We start from the raw sequence: 20968 nt of genomic DNA on the forward strand, positions 1-20968 counted from the left end.
CTGTAACATTATTACTTTTTTCAAACATCACAAAAATGCAACATTAATACACTAATTACAAGCTGAGTGCACTCTCATACTCTGTGTCACCACCATGTTCTAAAGATTAAGCATGGCTCCTATTCGTCTTCAGTTTGTATTCACTTAAATTTTGGTCCAGAAGAAAAAAAAAATCAAGACTTCACTCGCAAAGTGCTGAAAATCCTGAAGAGCTTCGTAACACTATTCATGCAGGTTGTATAAATTGTTCACTTGAGTAAAAGTTATTCTTCACCTTTTCCAGAAGTTTTTTTTTTTTCAAACCCATTTCCAAAAAGTATTCACCAAACGAATCTGTTGTGATGCTTCGGTCTCTTGATTTGGTTCCTTTAATGCGAGGAGCAAATTGCTCAATTTTCCTTTAACTAGTCTGTAATGTAAAGGGAATGGAGCACCTTGGTCTCAATCATCAGATCATAATGCCTATACCTGTGCGTGCTGGGCCTTTAGGATGACTGTAATATTAAGTTATTCCAGACTCATACAAAGCTTATGGCCTATCATTGGTTGCAGTAGTTCATGAGTGGAAGACATGGTTAGTTGGTAACACTGATAAATGTCAATTGGTGAAACCAATGTTTCTCATAAAAACCTGTGATTGCACAAAAAAATTTCTTTGAATATGATTTTATCAGTCTACTACACTGTAAAACTAAACTTAAATGATTTATACCACCTGACTCTAAAATAGAGAAAAAACATTGATGTCTACAGCATACCCACTTGCTCAGTACAACAAAACACATATTATCAAGTTTACAAATGAAATATATAATATAATATAATATAATAACATAATATAATATAATATAATATAATATAATATAATATAATATAATATAATATAATATAATATAATTACTTAAGTCATATGAACATTTCCATAACTTCTCAGAAAGTGGATTTGTCATTTGTCATGCTCTTGTGGTTACACCATATGACACTTTAATGGGACTTTTTCTTTAATTGGCTTAAATGGTAGAAATGTCATATAAAATATGGCACCAACAGAAAGTTACGCATTAAAAAAAACAAACTCTAAAATGTCGTTCAAACAAGTTTCAAGCATATTTTGATACCAACCTTTATTTGTCACTGTCCCTCATATTCTTACAGCACTATTAGCAGGACCCCTTGAGGGGGACTGTCTTAGACCTTTTCAGAGTCCACAAACACAAAGAATAAATGAACAAACTCAAAAACTCACAGGGCTGTTTTCAGCACGTCCGGCATCCCTCTTTAAAAAAAAAGAAAAAAACTACAATGTCAATATCAACCAAAAATTGCGTGAAGCTTCCCCTGCAGTCTGTGGATTGTTTCTACGGATCAGTTGAAAGGTCGTCCTTCAAACCAACTGCAACTTGGAAGAGGATGTTAAATCACCGAAAAATTAAACCTTGTTAGATCAAAACATGTGTGAACATCAGAGCACACAAAGTCAAACAGTAGGTCTTCAAAGCCTGACTTCGGATAAAAACATGGACCATTTCTACAGTGACTGGTGATGCTGCTGCTCTGTCATTGGACAGTCCTGCTCTTCCCTTTCACTTTCACTCCTTCACTGCTGTATGACGCGCATGCGCATGCTGGCAAAATAGGGTTTGCGTTTCTGTGCCACTACGAGCGGAATTAAGTTTCTCAAGAGCGTAATTCTTTCCTTTAGCACCTCAAATGCGTTTTTATACACTAATGAACTGTTTCTGTAATACTTAAAAGTGTACCAATGTGATGCGTGTTCGTTAATCGTTGTTCGTTGTTGAAATCAAAAGTGAAAGCTGGATGGTTCGTTTATGCTCAGAGGTTTATTACAGGTCTTTTAAGGTCAAAAAGTACCTGTGAAGTTGAAGTTTACAAGACCCTATAGGGACAACTCTCCACGACGATGATTGAAGTAATGTTAATAGGAAGTTTCCTCATGTGTGTTGGAGGTAAGAGCTTGACATATACATGAATTTAATGGGCTGCAATGCTTTGAATTTAGTTTTTTTCCCCTTCAGTAATAAATGTTATAGGAAAGTGTTTACCCCTCGATATATTTACCTTTAATTTCAATTTTAGGATTCATTATAGCATTTTTATATTGGAGTTTATTAAGGGAAATTATTGATTGTCTGGTCCTAGCTTACACAATATTTCCAAGGCTGTAAACAATCAGGTTATGTCTGAGTAATATTACATCATTGATTCATATTATATGGGATTCATTTTAACTGCATTTCTTGCCAAGTAAATGCTCTTAAGTATCATGTCTGAAAGAACTTCATTTCCTCTCATTAAAATATTCACTAAAGTGAAATTCAGCTGTTTGCGTGTGATTGCTACAACATTGCACAATTTATGTCCATAGTACTGTATCACATTGCAGAGTAAGAGAAAAAAAATTTTTCTGTGCAAATTTGTTCACCTGTTTAGTTTTCATTTCCTTTTACTGTAACTGTTAAAATATGAATTCATACTAAGATGAGGTGGTTAACCACTATCTATTAAGAAACTGATTCTAGTAGATGCACTTATGTCCTAAAGATGGCTTTAATGTTGTTGTTTTTTAATATTATTCTTTCTCCTCTGTCTCAGCTGAAGGTGTAACCGATGTGGTACTGTCCTGCACCCTGGTGGAGGAGGGAGTCGGTATGGGGGGAATGGGTGGTGCACTTTTCACAAGGACTCCAGCCACTCTTGTCTTGAGAGACATTGCAGTGGCTCCTGATGAATCACTAGAGACACTCACCTCATTTGTCCCGCCCTCAAGCCCAGATCCAGATGCCCTCCTGTTAGAAGCCAAAGGTTTCCTTGTTTTCTCTTTGAGTAAAGTTCGTTTTAGCACTTCCATAACCTGCTTAAGAACTTCTCCTCTCATTCCTCTGTGGCAGTGTCATCACCTGAGATCCCAAATGCAGACATGTTGCTCCATGCGGACTGCAATGACCAGGAAGTGGTGTGTGAAATAAGTCTCTACTCTCCTCATGGATCCCAGGAGAGTTTAGATGCAACTTATTTCATGGTGTCCCTGAGTGTGGAGGGAGTTGAGTTCAGCACTGCTCTCATCCTGCAGACTCTAGTGGTACAGAAAGACCAGTCAACCCTGATACAAAAAAAACTGAAACTGCCTCTGAGCCCGTCAGGAACTCTAATGACTGAGGGTTAGATCTAACTCATCTGTTCACAGAATCATTACGAGCCTATGTTAAAAAGCCAGGAGATAACATCATCCACTCATTCTCTCATTACTGTTGTTTTTGCTCTCTGTCCCACAGTGATATTTCTGGTCTTTTCCCATGTGAAGTCTGTATCTGCCAGCCTGAGAGGTGATGTTCTCTTAAACTGTGGCTTCAAGCAGCAGGAAGTTGCTTTGGCACAGGATGTGGGGGTTGAATGGCGGCTGCAGCACAGAGGGAAGGGGAGAAAAGTGTTTGATATGAAGACGAGGCTGGATAATGCAGAGGGGAGCACAGAAGGTAAGTGTTGTTTTAACATATGTGATCAGTCTTCACTGGTTCATCAGTGGTAATAATGCCAAGGATTTCAGCTATGGGGACAATTTTGTGTGATGCTGATTGAAATTTAATTGTAGTGGTTTAATTTTCCGTCCTCAGTGCATGCCGGGAGGAAAGGGTCAAGCATTGACGCTGCTTCGGTTGTTAATGAAGGAAACGCCTCTATGACTCTGAACGAACTTGAAGTGAAGGATGAGGGGACGTACATCTGTACTGTCAGTGTAGGGCCCTTCCACGCGCAGCAGGTCATGCATCTCCATGTTATCCGTAAGTTTCATCCTAATCACTTAATCACTCATCCTAGAAAGTTCCACAGACTGATTCACTCTGTGATTATTTTTCTTTGTTGCAGAACCTCCTCATGTGTCACTCTCAGAGGAGATGTTGTATTTGCAGACAAATTCACCCACAAAACTGAGCTGCCACAGCGCTAAATACTACCCACTGGATGCTCAGGTCTGTGACCAGCATGTGTGACATATGATGCAGCCTTTATTATTCCTATTATTATGCTACTATTATCCCTGAGTTGAGTTGAATTCCTACTGGTTTATATATATATATATATATATATATATATATGTATATATATATATATATATATATATATATATATATATATATATATATATATATATATATATATATATATATATATATATATATATATATATTTTTTTTTTAAGTTGATACGTTCTTTACTGTACTGTTAATCTGTAATTTTATTGCTGGTAAATGTATAATTCATGATCTGGTTACTCAAAGGCCCAACTAGGGACAAGAGTTGGAAACTAGCATTTGCTATAAACTCACTGTGCATCATGTCAGATTCATGCTTTGTTGTGAAACTATGTTCATCTGCATCGTCTCTATCAAATAAATAAATAAATTCAAAATATGCAAATTAGAAGCCCAACAGGGTGATCAGGGCATTGACAGTGAAAAGGGAGGTTTTGCTTATCCTGTTAACTGATTTCAGATGCTAATAGAAGTATTTGCCACAGCATCAACAGGCAGAGATTACGTTTTTTGCTTAGAGAATTAAATAAAGAAACAGATAGAACAGGCTGTTAACATTTATAAGATCTCTTTATTGTCACACTCTGAATGGCACTTGTATGGAAACAGCTGCACAAATAAAGTGATTGGTTCCCTGCTCTTAATCCTCCCCTTTCCTCTGCCCCTCAGGTGGAGTGGTTATCCCTCTCTCCTACAGACACAGAGCCCTCACTGTTTCCAGATCAGGGCTCTCTGACCAGCCATCGGCAGCACGGTGATGGGACATATTCCTTGTCGGCTAACCTCTTTGTGCCCTCTGATGTCTCTCCTGGTACTAAAATCATCTGCAGGGTCTCCCACCCAGCCCTGGAGGCTCCTGTCTCTGTTAGTGTGGAGGTGCAAGGCCCACAACCAGGTATGTAGCTGCTGTTGCTGTTTTCTGGTTCTGTGTTTTTCAAGAAATAGTATGGCATTTTTTTCTACTAACACTCATTACCCTGGTTGTCCCAAAGATAAACGCCACTTTTTATGTCTCAGTGATATTGATACAATACAAATGAAGCTAACGTGTAATAAAAATTGTGTTGATTTTGAACATCAAAAATAAATTCCTCTGTGTCTGTTTACTTCACAGACTCTTACTGGTGGTTTCTGGGATTTCTGATCGTCACAGTGCTGTTCTTCTACCAGTGCATCAGATAAGTTAGTCAGTGAAATCCTCAGGGATCATCCAGACTTGAAGCTGAGCCTGTAAGGTCTTCCTGTGTGTCATTTGTATGTGAGAATGTCATAACTTATATTAGTACAAAGCACAGGCGGACTTTGGAAACTACTGTTTTGTTTTGTTTTTTATTTCAGCTGTATCATTTCTTTGCTTTTGTGCTTTGATGCTGGTTTTTTACTTTTGTAAAGCTGCATTGAGAGTTTGCTTTCCTCATTTCTGTGATGTAAAATCTATGCTGTTTCACTGTTAAGCTTTGCATTGTGCTTTCATCAAACAGAATTGTCAGCAAAGTAACATAATTCCTGAAAAAGGGGATACAACTGAAGCGGTTTGTACATTGTGGACAAACAGTTAGCGATTTAAACAAAAATGATATGTAGGTGAGATTAGCAGATTTAGGTAATCTAGGCTCTGATTTGTCTATAACCAGACCTTAAAAAGATTTGATTCCACTGTTCGGTCCAGGTGGGAGAAGGAAGAATGCACAATTTTTTAATGTTTTTTTTCTTTTTAAACTGTAAAATGCTTTTAACTGTGAATTTGAGTATTTTTTATGAAGCATTAAACTCATTGAAAACCCAAATGACTTGTTTGTTATTTAAAATGAATATTGGTCTTTATGTTGTTTAAAAGGAAAAATTCTTGTTTTAGATAAATTGTTAAATGTGTTGCACAAGATATCAATCACTGAATGTTGTCTTTAGTCTGAGCATCTTTCGGTTTCAATAAACAGTTGTAAAAAAAAAAAAAAGAAGAAACAATGCAGACTATTCAGTAGTTTGGTATTTCCAAACATCAAATCTATTGAATATGGAGAAGCAGGGGTCAATTCTGATTGGCCACCATGAAATCCTGAACCATGATTGGTTACTTGCCTTGTTAATGGTGGTACTTCAACTAAAATCAACCATTTGGTTTGGGTTTCAACAGACTGTTTTAAGCTTCCCTCCATTTATGTGTATATCATTTTCTTTCATAAATCTTAGGTAGGAGTTCTTCTAGAGGGGAAGTCAGCAATTATAAATGCTGCCTCTATACTGGATTACTTCTTAAACATGGAAATTATTTATGAGATTGAGATATTTTTGGACGCTTTTATATAAAAAGTTAAAGAGGCTTTGACAAGAGGAGATAACCCACCTAGATTTGAGGTAAGCCTCTAATGTTTATCAAAAGGCCACTGCTACAAAGGTCAGTTAAAATCTAGCTGCACCATTCGAGATGTGGTTGCTCAGGGGTCAAAGATTTTATTTAAAAAAAAAAGATGTTTTGTGTTTTAATCATTTGGTATGATTTGTTCTTGCTTGGTTTTTCTGTGACTTTGATACTTAAACTAAAATGTTGTTTTTTTTGACCACATCAGTAAGGTATTTTATGTAGATGTTATTTAAGCTAAAGTTCAGAAAAGCTGTCAGAAAGCTGACAAAATTATTTGAAGTGGATAGTTTGTGATAACAGTTTCCAAAGTGGTCTTATTGAGGCACAATGAGAGAAGTATAATAAAGGTCAGAACTCATTTCTGTTGGTGATTCATTTATTTGCATCAGCAAAGGTGGAAAGCATGCATTTGTTTTTTTCGCAAATCCAGTCGCTTCTCTCTCAGCATTTTTAGGTTGTAAATCATGAAACATGATCTCATATCTCTGAATATGTCTGCCAACTACCTGATGATGATGTTGCACAAGATCATCAGGTAATTTTGACTATCTGCTACAGTTATGCATCAGTGCCGTTTGTATTTGAGGTTTCTTTCTGTAGTATAACTCAACTCAAATTCAATTCCAAGAGAAGAAAATCTTTGAGTCCAACATCCCCCAAAACCCTGAAAGAATTTATAAACACTTTTTCAGGAGCATAATCTGACAGATGTAACTATTGTTCTATCCATACAATACTACATGATTTGAACATTTCACTATAGTAGCAGTTGTTTGCAGTCTCTGAATATTATTTTTTTCTTGAAAGCAAGTAAATTCAACAAAATTTGGCAAACTCTTGAGCATCATTGCATTGCATAAGCAGTAATCAGATCAGAAAGACATTATACACAGACCCTTTGGCCACTAACAAAAAAAATGTACAGTCGGCAGTTAGATTCAGAAATGGCAGATACACAGATCACACAAAGAGGCAAAACTATGGACACCGCCATGCAGGTTAGAAACAAACACCTCAGACTGGCTGTTAACATGGCTGCAGGTGACAGGCGAGTCTGTGTTGATGTGAGGGAGGCTCTAGGTTTCTTTAATCATGTCCATCTCTTGTTTGCTTATTTTAACATCAATTTAACTTAAACAACAAACAAACAAATGCTTAGTCTGCACAACTTTCAAATAAGTTGGCATTTGAACCTGTTTAAAATGTGATGCTACACATTCATCTGTCTATGGCTGTGACTCTGTGAACATCAGAGTTTAGAGACCGTTCTTTCCTTCTCATAAATACACGAGATTGTCTGTTTGGTGGCTGCTTGTCTTACTGTGCCAGAATACTTTATCAAGAGTATCAATCAAGGGTTAAGGATTTCAAAATCTTTACAGGATAAAATGTTGCTATACTCTTCACAACCTTGCCCTGAAATACCTCTTTCTTTCCCTGAAGTCTCACTCTGTCTCTTTCCGTGTTGGATTTATTGTTCTCTTACTTACTGAACTGACAATGATGAACAAAGAGAGAGTTTGGCAGGATGAGATCAAAAAGGTTACTAATGGAGCTGGTCAGCTAAACTTAGTAAAAGCCATGAGGAATGATGATTGAACCACAAATATACACACAACAAAATGTTCATACTTTTAATCTAACATGAATTTGTGTTAGTAATTAGCAACGATGCTAGCAGTTGTGTCAGGAGGAGTGTGTTAGTAAGGTATGTAAGTATCAATTTACAAATGTAGGACTTTCAAAATGGGTAACATAGACGAGCTTTGGCGTATCTGGGGTAAAAAGGGCTGCCAACTCATGGTCTTCTCCCTGCACATGTTCTCCATCTGTACATTGTACATTTCCCCACCATAGCTTTATACAGCCCCGTGTGTTCCCGTGTCACAACAATTTTCTCTCTCCCTCCTTTCATCTCTTTCCCCCTCTTTCACCCGGCCTGCTGCGCCCGTCAATAATACATGAGGTGCAGAGACAGGGGAGAGGGAGTGAGACCAAAACAGCGGAAGAAAGCAACAAGAAGGGAGGGACAAAGAGAGCAGAGACACCTAAAAACACTACTGTCATGTTTAAGTGCAGGATGGTTTGATGGAAGACTGTGTGAAGAGAGGAAGGATAACAGGGGGTTAAGATTTCTTTTTTTTCTCCCCTCTCATATCATTCCCAAGTCCATATCCATCTGTAGTGATGGGCTGAGCTCAGTAGAAGAAGTACACTGCAATGAAAGAGAGAGGGAAAGGGAATCGTTAGAGTAATGGATCTGATGATTCATCACTTCTGGAGAAACAAGTCAGCTAAGCTACTATGTGGTGTTTGAATATTTGAATGTTTGTTTTTAGCAAAGACCTGGTACGACTAGATTTAGAAATCAATAATTTACTGTAATAAGGAGTCATAAATAATTGACTGTCAGAGCAGAAATATGCAGGCTGGACGTGAGGTTGCTTGTTCAGAACTACGAATGCAACCCTGAAGCTGAGTTTCAGCTGGAAGGGTTGTCTAGAAAACTCAGAAAATGTGTCTGTTAATGTGAATTTTATGCAAGATTAATAGTGAGAACACAGTGATATTTCAGTATATCAGCAGACTTATGACTTACAAACCACTGCCATGTACAAAGTATACTATTAAGATATCCCTTAATGATTATCTGCTTTAAAAACAACAGTATCCATATCAGCGCAACCTGTCATACTGGCTGATCAATCAATCAATTAATCAATCAATCAATTGGAGAACATAACTTGAATAAGCATTAAGATTATTTTTACTTACAGAATATGATTCCAACCACGATGACTCCAATGATACCCATCATAATCATCATCTGCAACAAAAAAGGTTCAAAACATTCAATAGCTTGTAATATAGTCATATAAAAGCATTGAATATGATCTATAGATGTATGGAATTAAAAAGAAACACATCTTAAATAAAAACACAGTTCAGACACACTGGATTATTTGCATTTGTTGTGTCTCAGTTATGCAATAATGTCTTGATAATCGCTGAGTCTGGAAATCCCTTTAACAACACTCTTCAAAGTATCTGTGCATTCCACAGCAGCTCATTACCAGGCTGATGTGTGGAGTGTGCTCGCCTCAGTGTGCTCTGTGCAGTAAAATAAAGGAGCTGAGGATACTTGATTTACTACTCTGCACATGCTAATGAGGGTATTCTTTATATAGACTCGGACTGCATTGAGAGTATCTTTCAGTAACAACAATCTGCCTAATGGGGCCTCACTAATGCGCCCACCTTGCAGTTCTTCCACCAGTACTTGTTCTTTAGCTTGGCTGCGCAGCTTTCAAACTGGGAGGCTCCGGCTTGGAGAGCATCTGCTCTGTCATCCAGCTCTGAGAGCTTCTGGTCCCTTTCCAAAACCTTGTCTACGTTCACCCGCATGATATCCACCACCTAAGACACAGCGGTGAGGATGAGAGAGAATTTGGCAAAGGTGGGGATGGGAGGGAAGGATGATGAAAAGCACTGTTAGTGGAGAGAAACTCAGGGAAGAGACTGATTCTCTAAAGTTACATGTTACAAATTGGTGTAAATCAGTATTAAAAAGCTGCAGGCGGAAACACTGAATATTTAAAAGCAGAATATAAGAGAACATGGATCGTCTCAGGAATGGTATGACCAAGGTTCATCCTGTTTCATTATTAATATTGTATGATTATAACAAACTCAAGCTTGGTTAAGCTTACCTCCTCAACCTGGGCCTGTGTCTGCTGTAGTCTGCGGTTGCTGGAGGTATTAGGTGGGCCTGCAGGTGGGCCTGCAGGGGCTCCATCTGCACCGGGGGCTCCTGGAGCGCCAGGGGCTGCGGCTGGGGCAGCATCAGGGGCAGACCTGAGATGAAGCGCGAGGGGGAGGAATTAACAGGGAATAAGATGTTCTCATCTAATATTAGCAGAGAGAAGTTACAGTTAAAGAAAGGGGATGAAGTCACCACAAAACCAAAGGTTTGTTTATCAGGGGGTGAGTATAACTGTAGGGTGAGGGAAAGGGGGAGGATGAATGAGCAGGTGGTGGTGAAAAAAGGGGGTCAATGAGATAGAAAATGCACAGGGATGAAAGAGAATCTAGGCCACAGATGGGAGACTTTAACAGTAAAAGTTATACTCAGAGACGAAAGCTGGATGGATAATGGGAAAGGAGAATTGGGTGGGGTGAATTGAAGGGAGAAGGTGGGACAAAAATAAACATATTTGACTGTGAAGTGATGTGCAGATGAAGAGACAAAGGAGGGGGAAGAGGAATGAGTACAGAAGGCTGCAAAGTGAGCAAACATGCTCCTCAGAGGAGCAGCTACTGACTGCTGGGGGGATGGTTTACTAAGACTGCAGGACAGGACCAGGACAGAACGAAAAATGTCAAAACCTCATGAAGCATCAATCAAATGACATCGGTGTGCCTTTATGTTAAGGAGGAGACCTCAAACTCTGACCCAACAAATGAACCACCAACCTTTTTTTCATTGTAAAATCATTTATAAACGACTTGATTTAAATAGACTTTATCACCATGTATGGATTAAGTTTGACTCGATTTAATGTTATGGACAAGCAGTCAGCCCCTGAATACATTATTTAGTGATGCTGTGACGGAAAATTTTACTTGCGTCAGCAAAAATCCACCAAGCTGAAAGAAATCAGCTCAGTTTCAGACCCTTGCCACTGGGAATATACACAACAAATTAAAGCGGTTTGGTTTAAAAGTTATGCAGATCAGGTAAAGAGATAATTTGCATTTCATTACAACGAAAAAGCCCGGTCAGAAAAGCCGTATTAATACTTACATCTTCTATGCAGCTGTTTGAAGTGACTCACGGGCAGCGAAGGAGGAGGAGGGGTGACGCGCTGTGAGGCAGGAGAGGGAGGGTCTGAAGTACAATAAAGAGAAGTAAAAACAGCAAGATGGGGGAAGAAAAAGATGGGATTTTCTCGGCACTTTTCCAAATAAAAGTCCAAATTCTCAGAGAACAAAGCGATAAAAGTACCGTGCTAGCAGTAAACAGAGGTGGGGGTCTTGGCGCAGTGGAGCCAATCTCCTAGCTAGGCTTTTACTGCAAGTCGTCAGCAAAGTACCGCAATACCGATGCACGTAAACGAGTCGGTGATAATTCACCGGAGAACAGGAAGTGAAGCAGAGCAGCAAGAGCTCAAGAGAAAAGAACTTCTGAATTATAATCCACTCGAGGGGAAATCCACGGATGTTAGATTCCTGCTCTTTCGAGAGATGCTCCAGAGATGCAGCTCTGATTGGCTGCTTTGTTTTAGTCGCTTCTTCTAAAAGCTTCTGGCCAATGCGTGCAATTTCAAAATAAAGGTGGGGTTAAGAGAAAAAAAGTCCAGTCATGAAAAATCCGCTGTCTGTCCGTCTCTCTCTTGATTTGTCACCCCCTCCTCTCTTTCTCTCCGCTGGTGCGTCTTGTGCAAAGTGCTGTGGCTCTGTAGGCTACTGCAATAATGCGTCTCTGCTCCTGCCTCCTCCACTTGGACTCGTAACGACAGTGCGGTACCCCTCCTCCCCCACTCCTCCTCCTCGCTCTCTCCCTCTCTCCCCTCGCACTTTGCAGTACTGCAGCTCTCTGTGTCGGATAGGGCGGCAGGAAGACACTGCGGTACAGTGGATGCTGTACAGAGTGTTGACTCGACTGTTTCCCCCCAGCCAGCCTGGGATTCTCCCAGTGCCCCTCAAACATTCACTACCTTTGCATTCCCCTCTGAACTCTCAACAGACATGAAAAATCCCGTTTTGTTTTAGTGTTTTTTAATCCCAGCTGTCAATGCATACTTAAAAAGTGAAACCAGAAAGTAAGAGTGTCAGGACCACTGGAAGAATTAGCCAAAAATCTAAATTTATTGGGAAAATGATTAATTATTGATTCACTATGAATACTCCTGTTTACACAGCAAAAAACGTCATCTTGTAACACATCTTCGAAGAGATTTTTGTCCGTTGTCTTGTCAATATTCTGAATTTCAAGGACAGTGATTTCCCCTTTGTCTCACCCCCTTAGATATGTCTTTGAAAAAGCCGGAGTTGTTGTCATTTTCAGTATATAAAAAAAGTTCTGTCACCATGACTGTGCTGTACAGAAAGCCAATTTTCATACAGTGGCTCAACTACGTCTATAGACGCCTGGGTCCAGCTATCAGTGCTGGTCTTAATTATGGTTTCAGACATCATTATTAACGATTTGTATATCCTCAACAATGTGTATATAATGGGACATTTCAATTAAGGCTTCCAGAAGGACCTCACTGGGAAAATTTGAGAATAAAAACATTGGTGAATAAATGTACCACTCTGATGCCAACTCAACATTTTGGTTTTTTAAATGGTTCTTAAATTCTGAGCTCCATTGGTGACCTCTGACCTCAGTGAGAAACTGTTTCTGATCTCTGTGGCCTTTTGAAAAAACCTAGACTTAGAGCTTCAAGAGTTGATGTGTTAGAACAGACAACATATGTATTTGTTAAGGCCATAAATGATATTTTCAGTTTGTTGGGAAAACTGGTTGTAAATAAGATAATTAAACTAAAAAACCAAACAGAAATGCAGAAAGTATGGATTGTTTTATGACTGAGTAAGATAGCTTAAAAAAAGTGGTAATTAACAGCACATTACAACATTAAATCACTTCATACGACTTGAGGAGTCCTTAGAGGCTGGTCTCATTTATTTCCCTGTTCTGTGTTTTCTAGGTTAGCGGTGTTTGCCGTAGCGGTTGAAGTGTCTGTAAAGGAAGCGTATCCTCTTCTCCAAATTGTGTCTGTCCGAGGTCATCATTCTGTCTCCAACCATCTTCTTCTTTCTAATTAGACGCTCCAGTTCATTGCCTTTAAAACCCTTCAGCCAGGTGGGAGCAACAATGAGGTCTTTGGGATGAGCCTTAAAGTCTCCTGCAGACAGAAAGTGAGGACATTAGGTTCCTTGCTGCACTTGTGTTTGAAAAGCTGGAGAAAGTACAAGTTGTCAAAGGTTGTGGACTGTTTGGAACACTGTAAAAACTGGGACTAACTCCACTATGAAAAAGAGACACACTTGGATTCCCAGGAGTAAATTCTCAGAATAATCCTCCAACAGGCTCCAGACACTTACCTAAGATGCCTATGTTATCATAAACTCCAAACATGCTCCGCTTTTCAGTCCACCTGTCCACCTTCTTGAGCTGAGGGATGGCATGCATCCTGATCTGGCGGCATGTACCTAAAGAAAGCACATTGTTTGACGTGACTACCTTTCAATAACAAAACTGATCAGATGATCTCCATAAACAAATAAACTTTTTTACTATTCAAAAGATTAATTCTTCAAGTCATCACACAAAAATGGCTTCATTAGGCCTCTTTGGATGCCAGTTTCTTTGCTGTGTAAAATAATAATTTTTACACAGCAGTGAAATAAGAAATAACCAAAATGAACATACATAAGAGAAAATACTTATTGTATGCAGACTCAACTCAATAATGTGAAGAAGCAAACGCTAAGCTCAAGGAATACTTTAAATCTACTATGAAATGTTTAAGGTCATTCCTACCTTTTACCCCACTTTACTTTTTATCATATAATTTATTTAAACTGATTTATTTATCTGTCGTGATGTATATATTATGCTCTTCTGTGTTTTGTGACTCATTATTGATTGATGAACTTGTGTTTATTATCATTAAAACTATTTAATCATTTTAGCTAGTTCACTTAAACTATTCTACTAAACTTAACATCACCATTTCTTTAGCTTATTTAATCTACTCTCTCGTGTATTTATTTATTTTTATCAGTCCCACCTTTTTAACGTCATTATTCAAAAAAAATCCTTCTTACCTTTGGCCCTCATTGTTAATACGTTCCTGTGCTGCCTGAGTTCAAAGATCCAAGCAACAAATTGAAACCATAGACAGTATAAAACAGTGCTTACCAGTAGAAATTGTCCTGGCTGTGTGGAGCAGAGTCCCAGCAGACTGACAGAAGGACGCTCCAGCTCTCATAAACCCTCCTAATCCGAACATCTTTGGAGATTTTCTACAGCAGCGCAACAGCTATCAATTTCACATTAAGGTAAATCAGTAAATCACTTTAAATAATATTTCCGTGACAAAGCATGGGTTGGTAGAGTATTCTTAAAATCCCACACAAACAGTGTTAGCTTCTCATCATTGGATTGACCCCTAGCTTTAGCTTTAGCTAGCACAGCAGCTACATCAAGTGTCGTTTTATGAACATTACCAGGTTCTGTATAGTAGCGGTCGAATGCTTGAAAAGGTTTTTAGTATGTCACAAAAAAGACATAAAGAATGGCCACAGATGTTGGTAAACCCCGTAAAAAAATGTTATTGAGGTTTTAACATGCTCGTGGTGGACGCTTCCATCTTACTCCGTGTCCCACAATGCACAGCGGTTGTACCGTACTGTCGATAGAGTGGCGCATCAACGATAATTTGAAGGTTTGGTACCTTTCACAGCCCCTTTCTAACCAGCAGAGGGGGATAGCGATTACAAGCGCAAAATCTATAAAATAATGCAAAGGTGGGTGTTCTAAAGTCCAGCCTGACTGCTTCTTCAAAGGCTGTTATAAAACTCTTACCCTGCAGCGTGAAGAGTGAAGCTTATTTCTAAGCTGGGAAAATAGCAAGACTACAAAACAAAGGAAAGGGAAAATAAAAGTTTTTTTTCCTTCAGAACAACATTTTTGATACACAATATGCACATTTTTTTTTGTTCACGGCATCTTCAGTCATATCAATATCATACAGTACATTCATATGTTAAAAACTATGTTGGCGTGATTCTAAAGTTTAAGATCACAAAGTCTGCAGAATTTCATTTCAACAAATTTTTATTCATCAGTGTGATAAGTAATCATACCACATGCTGGTAGGCTTCTGCCCCCCCCCTTCTTACACACACACACACACACACACACACACACACACACACACACACACGCACGCACGCACGCACGCACGCACACACACACACACACACACACACACACACACACACACACACACACACACACACACATACAGAGTGCACCACAAAGTGATACTTTCAGTCTGACTGATTTAAAAGCTAGATGGAATACTTTGTTATTTTGTAAGAAACAAGTGCACTCAGACTGATATTGTCTTTCATTTTTGCTCAGAAAACGTCACTGAGGATGTGGAAATATAGTCAACACAAAACACTGTAAAATATAAGATTCCATTCAACTTTAACATAGCCGCATAGCAATAACTTGTGCTGGAAATAGTAAGTGATTGATAGTAAGTGATTCTGTGGACATGTGATTCTTTTAGAGGTTAAACAGTAAGATGTTTTACACTTCTTTTAAAGGTGTAAAAACCTTATGCACAGTGCACATAATGAAGAACAAATTAACAGAATCAGAGGAGCATCTCTTGTCAGGTTAGCAAAAGACTGACCATGTTTTCCAGTGCTATAATTTCCAAAATAAACATTAACTATGTGTATTGCCTTTGTACAAATGCAACCATATTTCCACATCACAGCACCGAATAAAATGCTGACATGACAACATTTTGAAAATGCTTTGCAAGCCAACATTTTTTTTATCTGTGCTTTGCTTCCTCTGCCAGTAACACTTAGTGGAACGTTATATTAAATCACCTACACATGTAGGCCAAATGATATGATAAAACCCTATCAGTTATTGAAATTCAACCGCAACTGGTTTTACAATCACTCACAGCCTGAAGCTTGAATGTGAATGTGTTTGACAGTTTTATGTGTGTCGATGCTGAAAAACTGTCTGTGGCAAGATACCTTAGAGCTTGAATCAGGAACAAGCTACTTCAGATTCTGCTGCACTTCTAAGGAAGTACCCTGATTTGACTACTTTCCAAACATATCCTCAGCTACGTAGTTATCTGTAGTCCCTCATGCTCGAATTTCAATAGTTTCCACGCAAGGGGTATTTTCTTTTATGCTCTCTCCTCATATTCAGATACAGTGGAGGTGACTCAACATCAGCTTTAGGAAAGACCACCTCGCTGAGTGACACACTCGTGCCCCTCAAAACAAAGTTTGACTCTCACCGGTTGATTGAGGAAGTGTGAGAAGTAAGGGTTGTGTGGAGTACAGAAAAAGGATGTAGAGCATACAGTATCACTTCCCCAGCAGTGCACAAAAGGAAGAGAAACAGCTCTTTAGTTTCCCACACACATACTGTAGGGTAGTCTCAGCTATTAATCTGTGACAGTCTATGTTTCTCTTTATTTATGTTTGTATGTTATTATGGTTGTATGCTAATTTTGCAGGTTGCCATTGGTAGAACAATTCAAACAACACAAACATCTTAACATAATCTAATCAACAACAAATTCTTTGTCTCATAAAACTTGTTGACACTCAAATAACCACAAAACTTCATCCCCCTTCATTTTTTCATGTTCTAAATTAAATTGTTCCCTAATGAGGGGCTTTTTCCGTCATACTTTTTTTTTTGCTTCACTTTCAGATACAGTGGAGGGGACTAAACCTCAGCACAAGGAAAGACCCCCTCATACTGAGTGACACCCACACTGAGCTTCAAAGTTCAACACTGATTTAAACTTGTGGGCTGACAGTCTGAAATAAATGTGTTTGTTCTCCAGCTAGCTACATTAATATTCCAGCTGCACCTATGTTCTACTTTTTGATGTCCCTGTGACTTGAATTATCTTGCTTTAATTCTCAGCCGATAGAAAGACAGACACACACACACACCAACAGACAGGCAGAGAGATATATAATTGGAAAATGCCAGAAAACTAAAAAAGAAGTTGTCAAAACTTTATTCATTAATACAGGAACAAAGAAATCTTGAAATCCCTGTCTTTGGTTGACTAAAACATTCGCTGTCAGTGTGGGCCTGTTTCTGTTGCAGTGGCAGTGGCGTAAGAGTTGACGAAAAGGAAAGCAAAGAAGCGAGAATGGAGGGGATGATTCACTTTCATAAAAATCTATCAGGGCCAGATACCATTTAAAATTGCCTCATTCTCACCACACTGCTGAGCATGATGATTGTTAGGAGAACTGTGAGTTTACCAGAGGTTTGCAAACGTAAATGACTGGCAGTGACGAGGGAGTGACAGGACGCTTTTGCCATTTCGGTTTCAGATAAACAATCAGAGCTTCCTTGAAAGATCCTGAAATCATCGGTAAACAAATTTGTGTACAAACATTTGTAAACCAATGGTATTCACTGCAGGAAATAAGAAATCATTTTTCTCTCATCAGCTGTGAATCTGGTGTCGAAGCATCTTTATAGATGATTACAGTTTGTTGTTTCAAGGTTTAAATGCAGAAAAGCTGGTGTGAACTCAACTTTAATGCTTAAGTGTGTTCTGAATGCTCTGACTGTCAAGCTGACAACCCTTATGCGTGAGTAAAAATGGGTTCAATTCAAAGAAAGAAACAGCATGAGGGAGAGAGAATCCGTGGGAGGAAGTGGGTCCCAGTGTTTACATCTTTCTTACAGTTTCCAAGATGACAGCAACAGACCGCATCAAAGCCTGACTTGTATCTGAAGTCACATGATCAAGGGAAGGAACTACCTTACACCCTCCGCCCCCATTAGCACCCACAGGCTCGTATATAAACCAAATCAACCTGAAAGAACACATGAAGAAAAGAGAGAGACAGGATTCAGAGTGGAAACCAGAGAAAAAGTTCAAACAGAGAGAAGTAATTTTTTAAAGCTTTTAAAAAGCAACATGGAAAAGCTTTTGGAGATTTTAGTACTTGGGCTAGTTATCAGTTTTATGAAAGGTAAACTTTGGTATTTTATACCCCAGATTGTTTTTTTTTTTTTCATTTAATCTTTTTGCTTCAAGATGTACACTAGTTTTTAACAGGTTTAAATATGACTTTTTCTTCATTGAGTGCATTTTTGTCTCCACAGGGGCTCAGTGTAAAGTAACTGAGGTGTTTGCAGAAGAAGGCTCTGTGGCTGTTCTACCCTGTAAATGCAACCCCTCATCCACCTTCCCTCGCGCAATTGTCTGGAGCAAAGACAACCAGGGGTAAAAGAAAAAAAATCTGCTGTCTCTGCTTGTTGTCCCCTCTTTGCTTTTTCTTTCAAGCCAAAGTAACCAAGTTTCCTACAACTTCTTGCTTCATTTGTAATCTTTGTTAAAGTTCAAACTAAAAACATGTGTCTATATGCTGACAACACTGTGTCAATTGTCCACAGCACGGTTTGGAGAAAGCAAAAGAGCGGTCTGCAGTACTGGGGCTCTAGCTGGACTCAGGGAGGAGTCCCACGTGTCAGATGCCCGCACTTCAACTTTGAAAGGGGAGACTACAGCCTGCAAATCACCAATGTGAGGGAGGAGGATGGAGGAATTTACTCCTGCAGGATTGAAAATGCAAACCAGGTCACTAATATGGTCAGGCTCAGGATCATAAAGGGTGAGATGCTACAAACAACCTTATAACCATAAAGATTTTGACTGTGCACTTCATGAATTTGGTAAATCAATGCAGTGGATCCAATTTAGTCAATCTATCAAATGGCAGAAACTGAGCAAGTTGCCACTCTGCAAAAAAACCATAAAAGTCTCTTAATAGAATAGCATTCAATAAACATATTTGCAAAAAGTAATAACAGGAAGGTAAAACGGACCAAAACATGTGATTCTGTATCAGAAAACTGCTCAATGAATGCCTAATTCATCTTTTTGGTGTCTGTTTGTCCTTTCAGTGTCCATCTCTCCACCGGCTGCCATCGGGGGTGAAAATGTTTCCATCAGCTGTAATGTAACTCCTTGGCCTTACGGTGCCGATGTGCAATGGACTTTGAACAAGAGCCTATTTGTGCCTCGGTCTGAATCGATCACAAACAGAGAGGTAGCTAACAGGGTTGTGAGGACAGAGGCAACTTCAGAAGTAACTGGAAACTGGACCTGTGTTGTTACCTACCAGGGGAAAAAGGGACAAGCTTCTGCTACTCTGACTATGAAGGGTACAAATGATTCTACGAATTAGTCAAAAAAGGAGATTCCTATAGAAATTAAACTGTTTAGTCAATATATTTCTTCACTGCTGATGCATTTTTATTCTTTTTTCTCCCCTGACAGGAATCAACAAACCATTCAAGGATAACACCAAGCTGTACTCTGCAGCAGGATCTGCAGTCAGCCTCCCCTGTGTGTTTTCCCCTGGTCCAACCCCAACCAGCCCAGTCTGGGAGAAACTGAAACCTGAATCTCTGTTCAACCCTGTTCCTGGTCCCCTTCCTGCTTCTTTTTCCCCACCCTCACCATCCTCACAGAACCCCTGGGACTTATCTGCCAGTTTAAAAGAGGTTCGGTTTGAGGATGCAGGAAAATATAGATGCTCTGCGACTGCTGGACGACAACGGTTTACTCGGAATATGCAGCTTGTTGTTGCACAAAGTAAGCTTCTACTGATTCAGTTTAAGATAAATGAATTGAAATTATACCAAATGTTTTTTTTTTCATTAGAGTTATATTGTTTTGTCTTTTTGCACTTCTAGTTGAAAGCAGCAGCACGCCAAAGACTAAACACTCGGTGACACTGACTTGCAAAGTGACAGACACAAGTGATATCACCGACTATGAATGGGTTCATGTGGCGTATGATTATAACAACACCCCATCAGTTGAGTCCAGACAGAAAGGGAATACTCTGACCATAAACACAGCATCTGATGAGAACCAGGGTGAATGGGTGTGTCGTTTCTACAGGAAAGAAGACATGTTGGGAAATGTGACGTACCATGCTCTACAGATGAGTGAGTATTACACTTGATTTTTTTCTGATAATGTGCTTAAAATTATGTATTTTGTCTTTTTCTGACTGTTTTTTAAATGTTTCCCTTAAGGTGCTCTGACTGGAAAAAAATCATCAAGTCCCACACAAAACACGGCTGTGATTGTTGGTCTCAGCATACTCCTGCTTGTTCTGCTGCTGGTTTTGGCCCAGATGTACAAAAACCATCAAAGGGTAAAGATCTGTGCTTAAAATAATAGTTACTTTAATAAATTGACTTTAATCTTGTTTTATTTTAGGTGGAAATTTGACTTCTTGTTAACAAGTTTCTAAAATGAATAGATAAAAAACCTGAAGCAAGGTCAGTTTGTTTAAAGATAAGCCACTTAGGAATGAACAAAATTCATTGGATCATTTTCTTGGGTAGAAACCAGGGATTGAAAACAAGTGCCTTGTTGATTTAGATCCATTTTGTGTGTATAACCATAGATTTCAAAGTGGACTGGAAGCTGATCATTATATCTATTTTCTATCACAGAGGAGAAGGATCCTTCAGTACCCTGCGTTGGAGACCATCATTCATACTGCCTCCAACGAGCGGGAGGAGAGAGAAAGGAACCAAGTACAGAAGTAGGGAACGGTTAAGCAGAGGCACCACAGAAAATGAGACCTAACTTTTCATGCCTGAAACGTGTTGGGAGACTTTTGTTTGCACAGATTCTTTTAAATACAGTTTTTTTAAAGCAGACATTGTAGCAGATTTGTTGTTGAGTTTGAAATGTTGTATATTATGCTGTGATCT

The 20968-nt window shown here is 39.0% G+C and overlaps 4 protein-coding genes across 5 annotated transcripts; 2 read left to right on the forward strand and 2 right to left on the reverse strand.

Annotated features, from left to right (window-relative positions):
• The first annotated feature begins 1649 nt into the window (after positions 1-1649).
• On the forward strand, positions 1650-5735 carry tapbpl (TAP binding protein like). The gene is made up of 8 exons (XM_074683929.1): positions 1650-1967; positions 2614-2823; positions 2910-3179; positions 3294-3494; positions 3633-3800; positions 3886-3989; positions 4722-4947; positions 5167-5735. Exons 1-8 carry the CDS (start codon positions 1922-1924, stop codon positions 5232-5234), a joined length of 1293 nt encoding a protein of 430 aa, XP_074540030.1. The 5' UTR covers positions 1650-1921; the 3' UTR covers positions 5235-5735.
• A 1034-nt stretch (positions 5736-6769) lies between these two features.
• Positions 6770-11936, reverse strand: vamp1b (vesicle associated membrane protein 1b). Of its 2 annotated transcripts, XM_074683805.1 has the most exons (6): positions 11420-11936; positions 11219-11302; positions 10125-10269; positions 9673-9831; positions 9190-9241; positions 6770-8629 (listed from the first exon to the last, which is right to left on the reverse strand). In XM_074683805.1, coding segments are annotated over exons 2-6 (375 nt in total). In that variant the 5' UTR covers positions 11221-11302; positions 11420-11936; the 3' UTR covers positions 6770-8612. The 2 variants fall into 2 exon arrangements, with proteins under 2 accessions (XP_074539906.1, XP_074539905.1); XM_074683804.1 differs by having other exon boundaries at positions 11219-11935.
• A 367-nt stretch (positions 11937-12303) lies between these two features.
• Positions 12304-14476, reverse strand: mrpl51 (mitochondrial ribosomal protein L51). The gene is made up of 3 exons (XM_074683803.1): positions 14348-14476; positions 13528-13635; positions 12304-13328 (listed from the first exon to the last, which is right to left on the reverse strand). Exons 1-3 carry the CDS (start codon positions 14436-14438, stop codon positions 13132-13134), a joined length of 396 nt encoding a protein of 131 aa, XP_074539904.1. The 5' UTR covers positions 14439-14476; the 3' UTR covers positions 12304-13131.
• A 3578-nt stretch (positions 14477-18054) lies between these two features.
• lag3 (lymphocyte activating 3) lies at positions 18055-20909 on the forward strand. Its single transcript, XM_074683278.1, has 8 exons — positions 18055-18117; positions 18316-18455; positions 18626-18843; positions 19136-19396; positions 19512-19829; positions 19931-20188; positions 20279-20400; positions 20705-20909. The coding sequence occupies exons 1-8, from the start codon at positions 18055-18057 to the stop codon at positions 20798-20800; spliced, it is 1476 nt and encodes a 491-aa protein (XP_074539379.1). The 3' UTR covers positions 20801-20909.
• Positions 20910-20968: the final 59 nt, after the last annotated feature.

The sequence above is a fragment of the Halichoeres trimaculatus genome, unplaced genomic scaffold (genome assembly GCF_033239565.1).
Source record: "Halichoeres trimaculatus isolate MK-OKI-2021-1 unplaced genomic scaffold, fHalTri1.1 fHalTri1_scaffold_12, whole genome shotgun sequence".
Taxonomy (NCBI): Eukaryota; Metazoa; Chordata; class Actinopteri; order Labriformes; family Labridae; genus Halichoeres; species Halichoeres trimaculatus.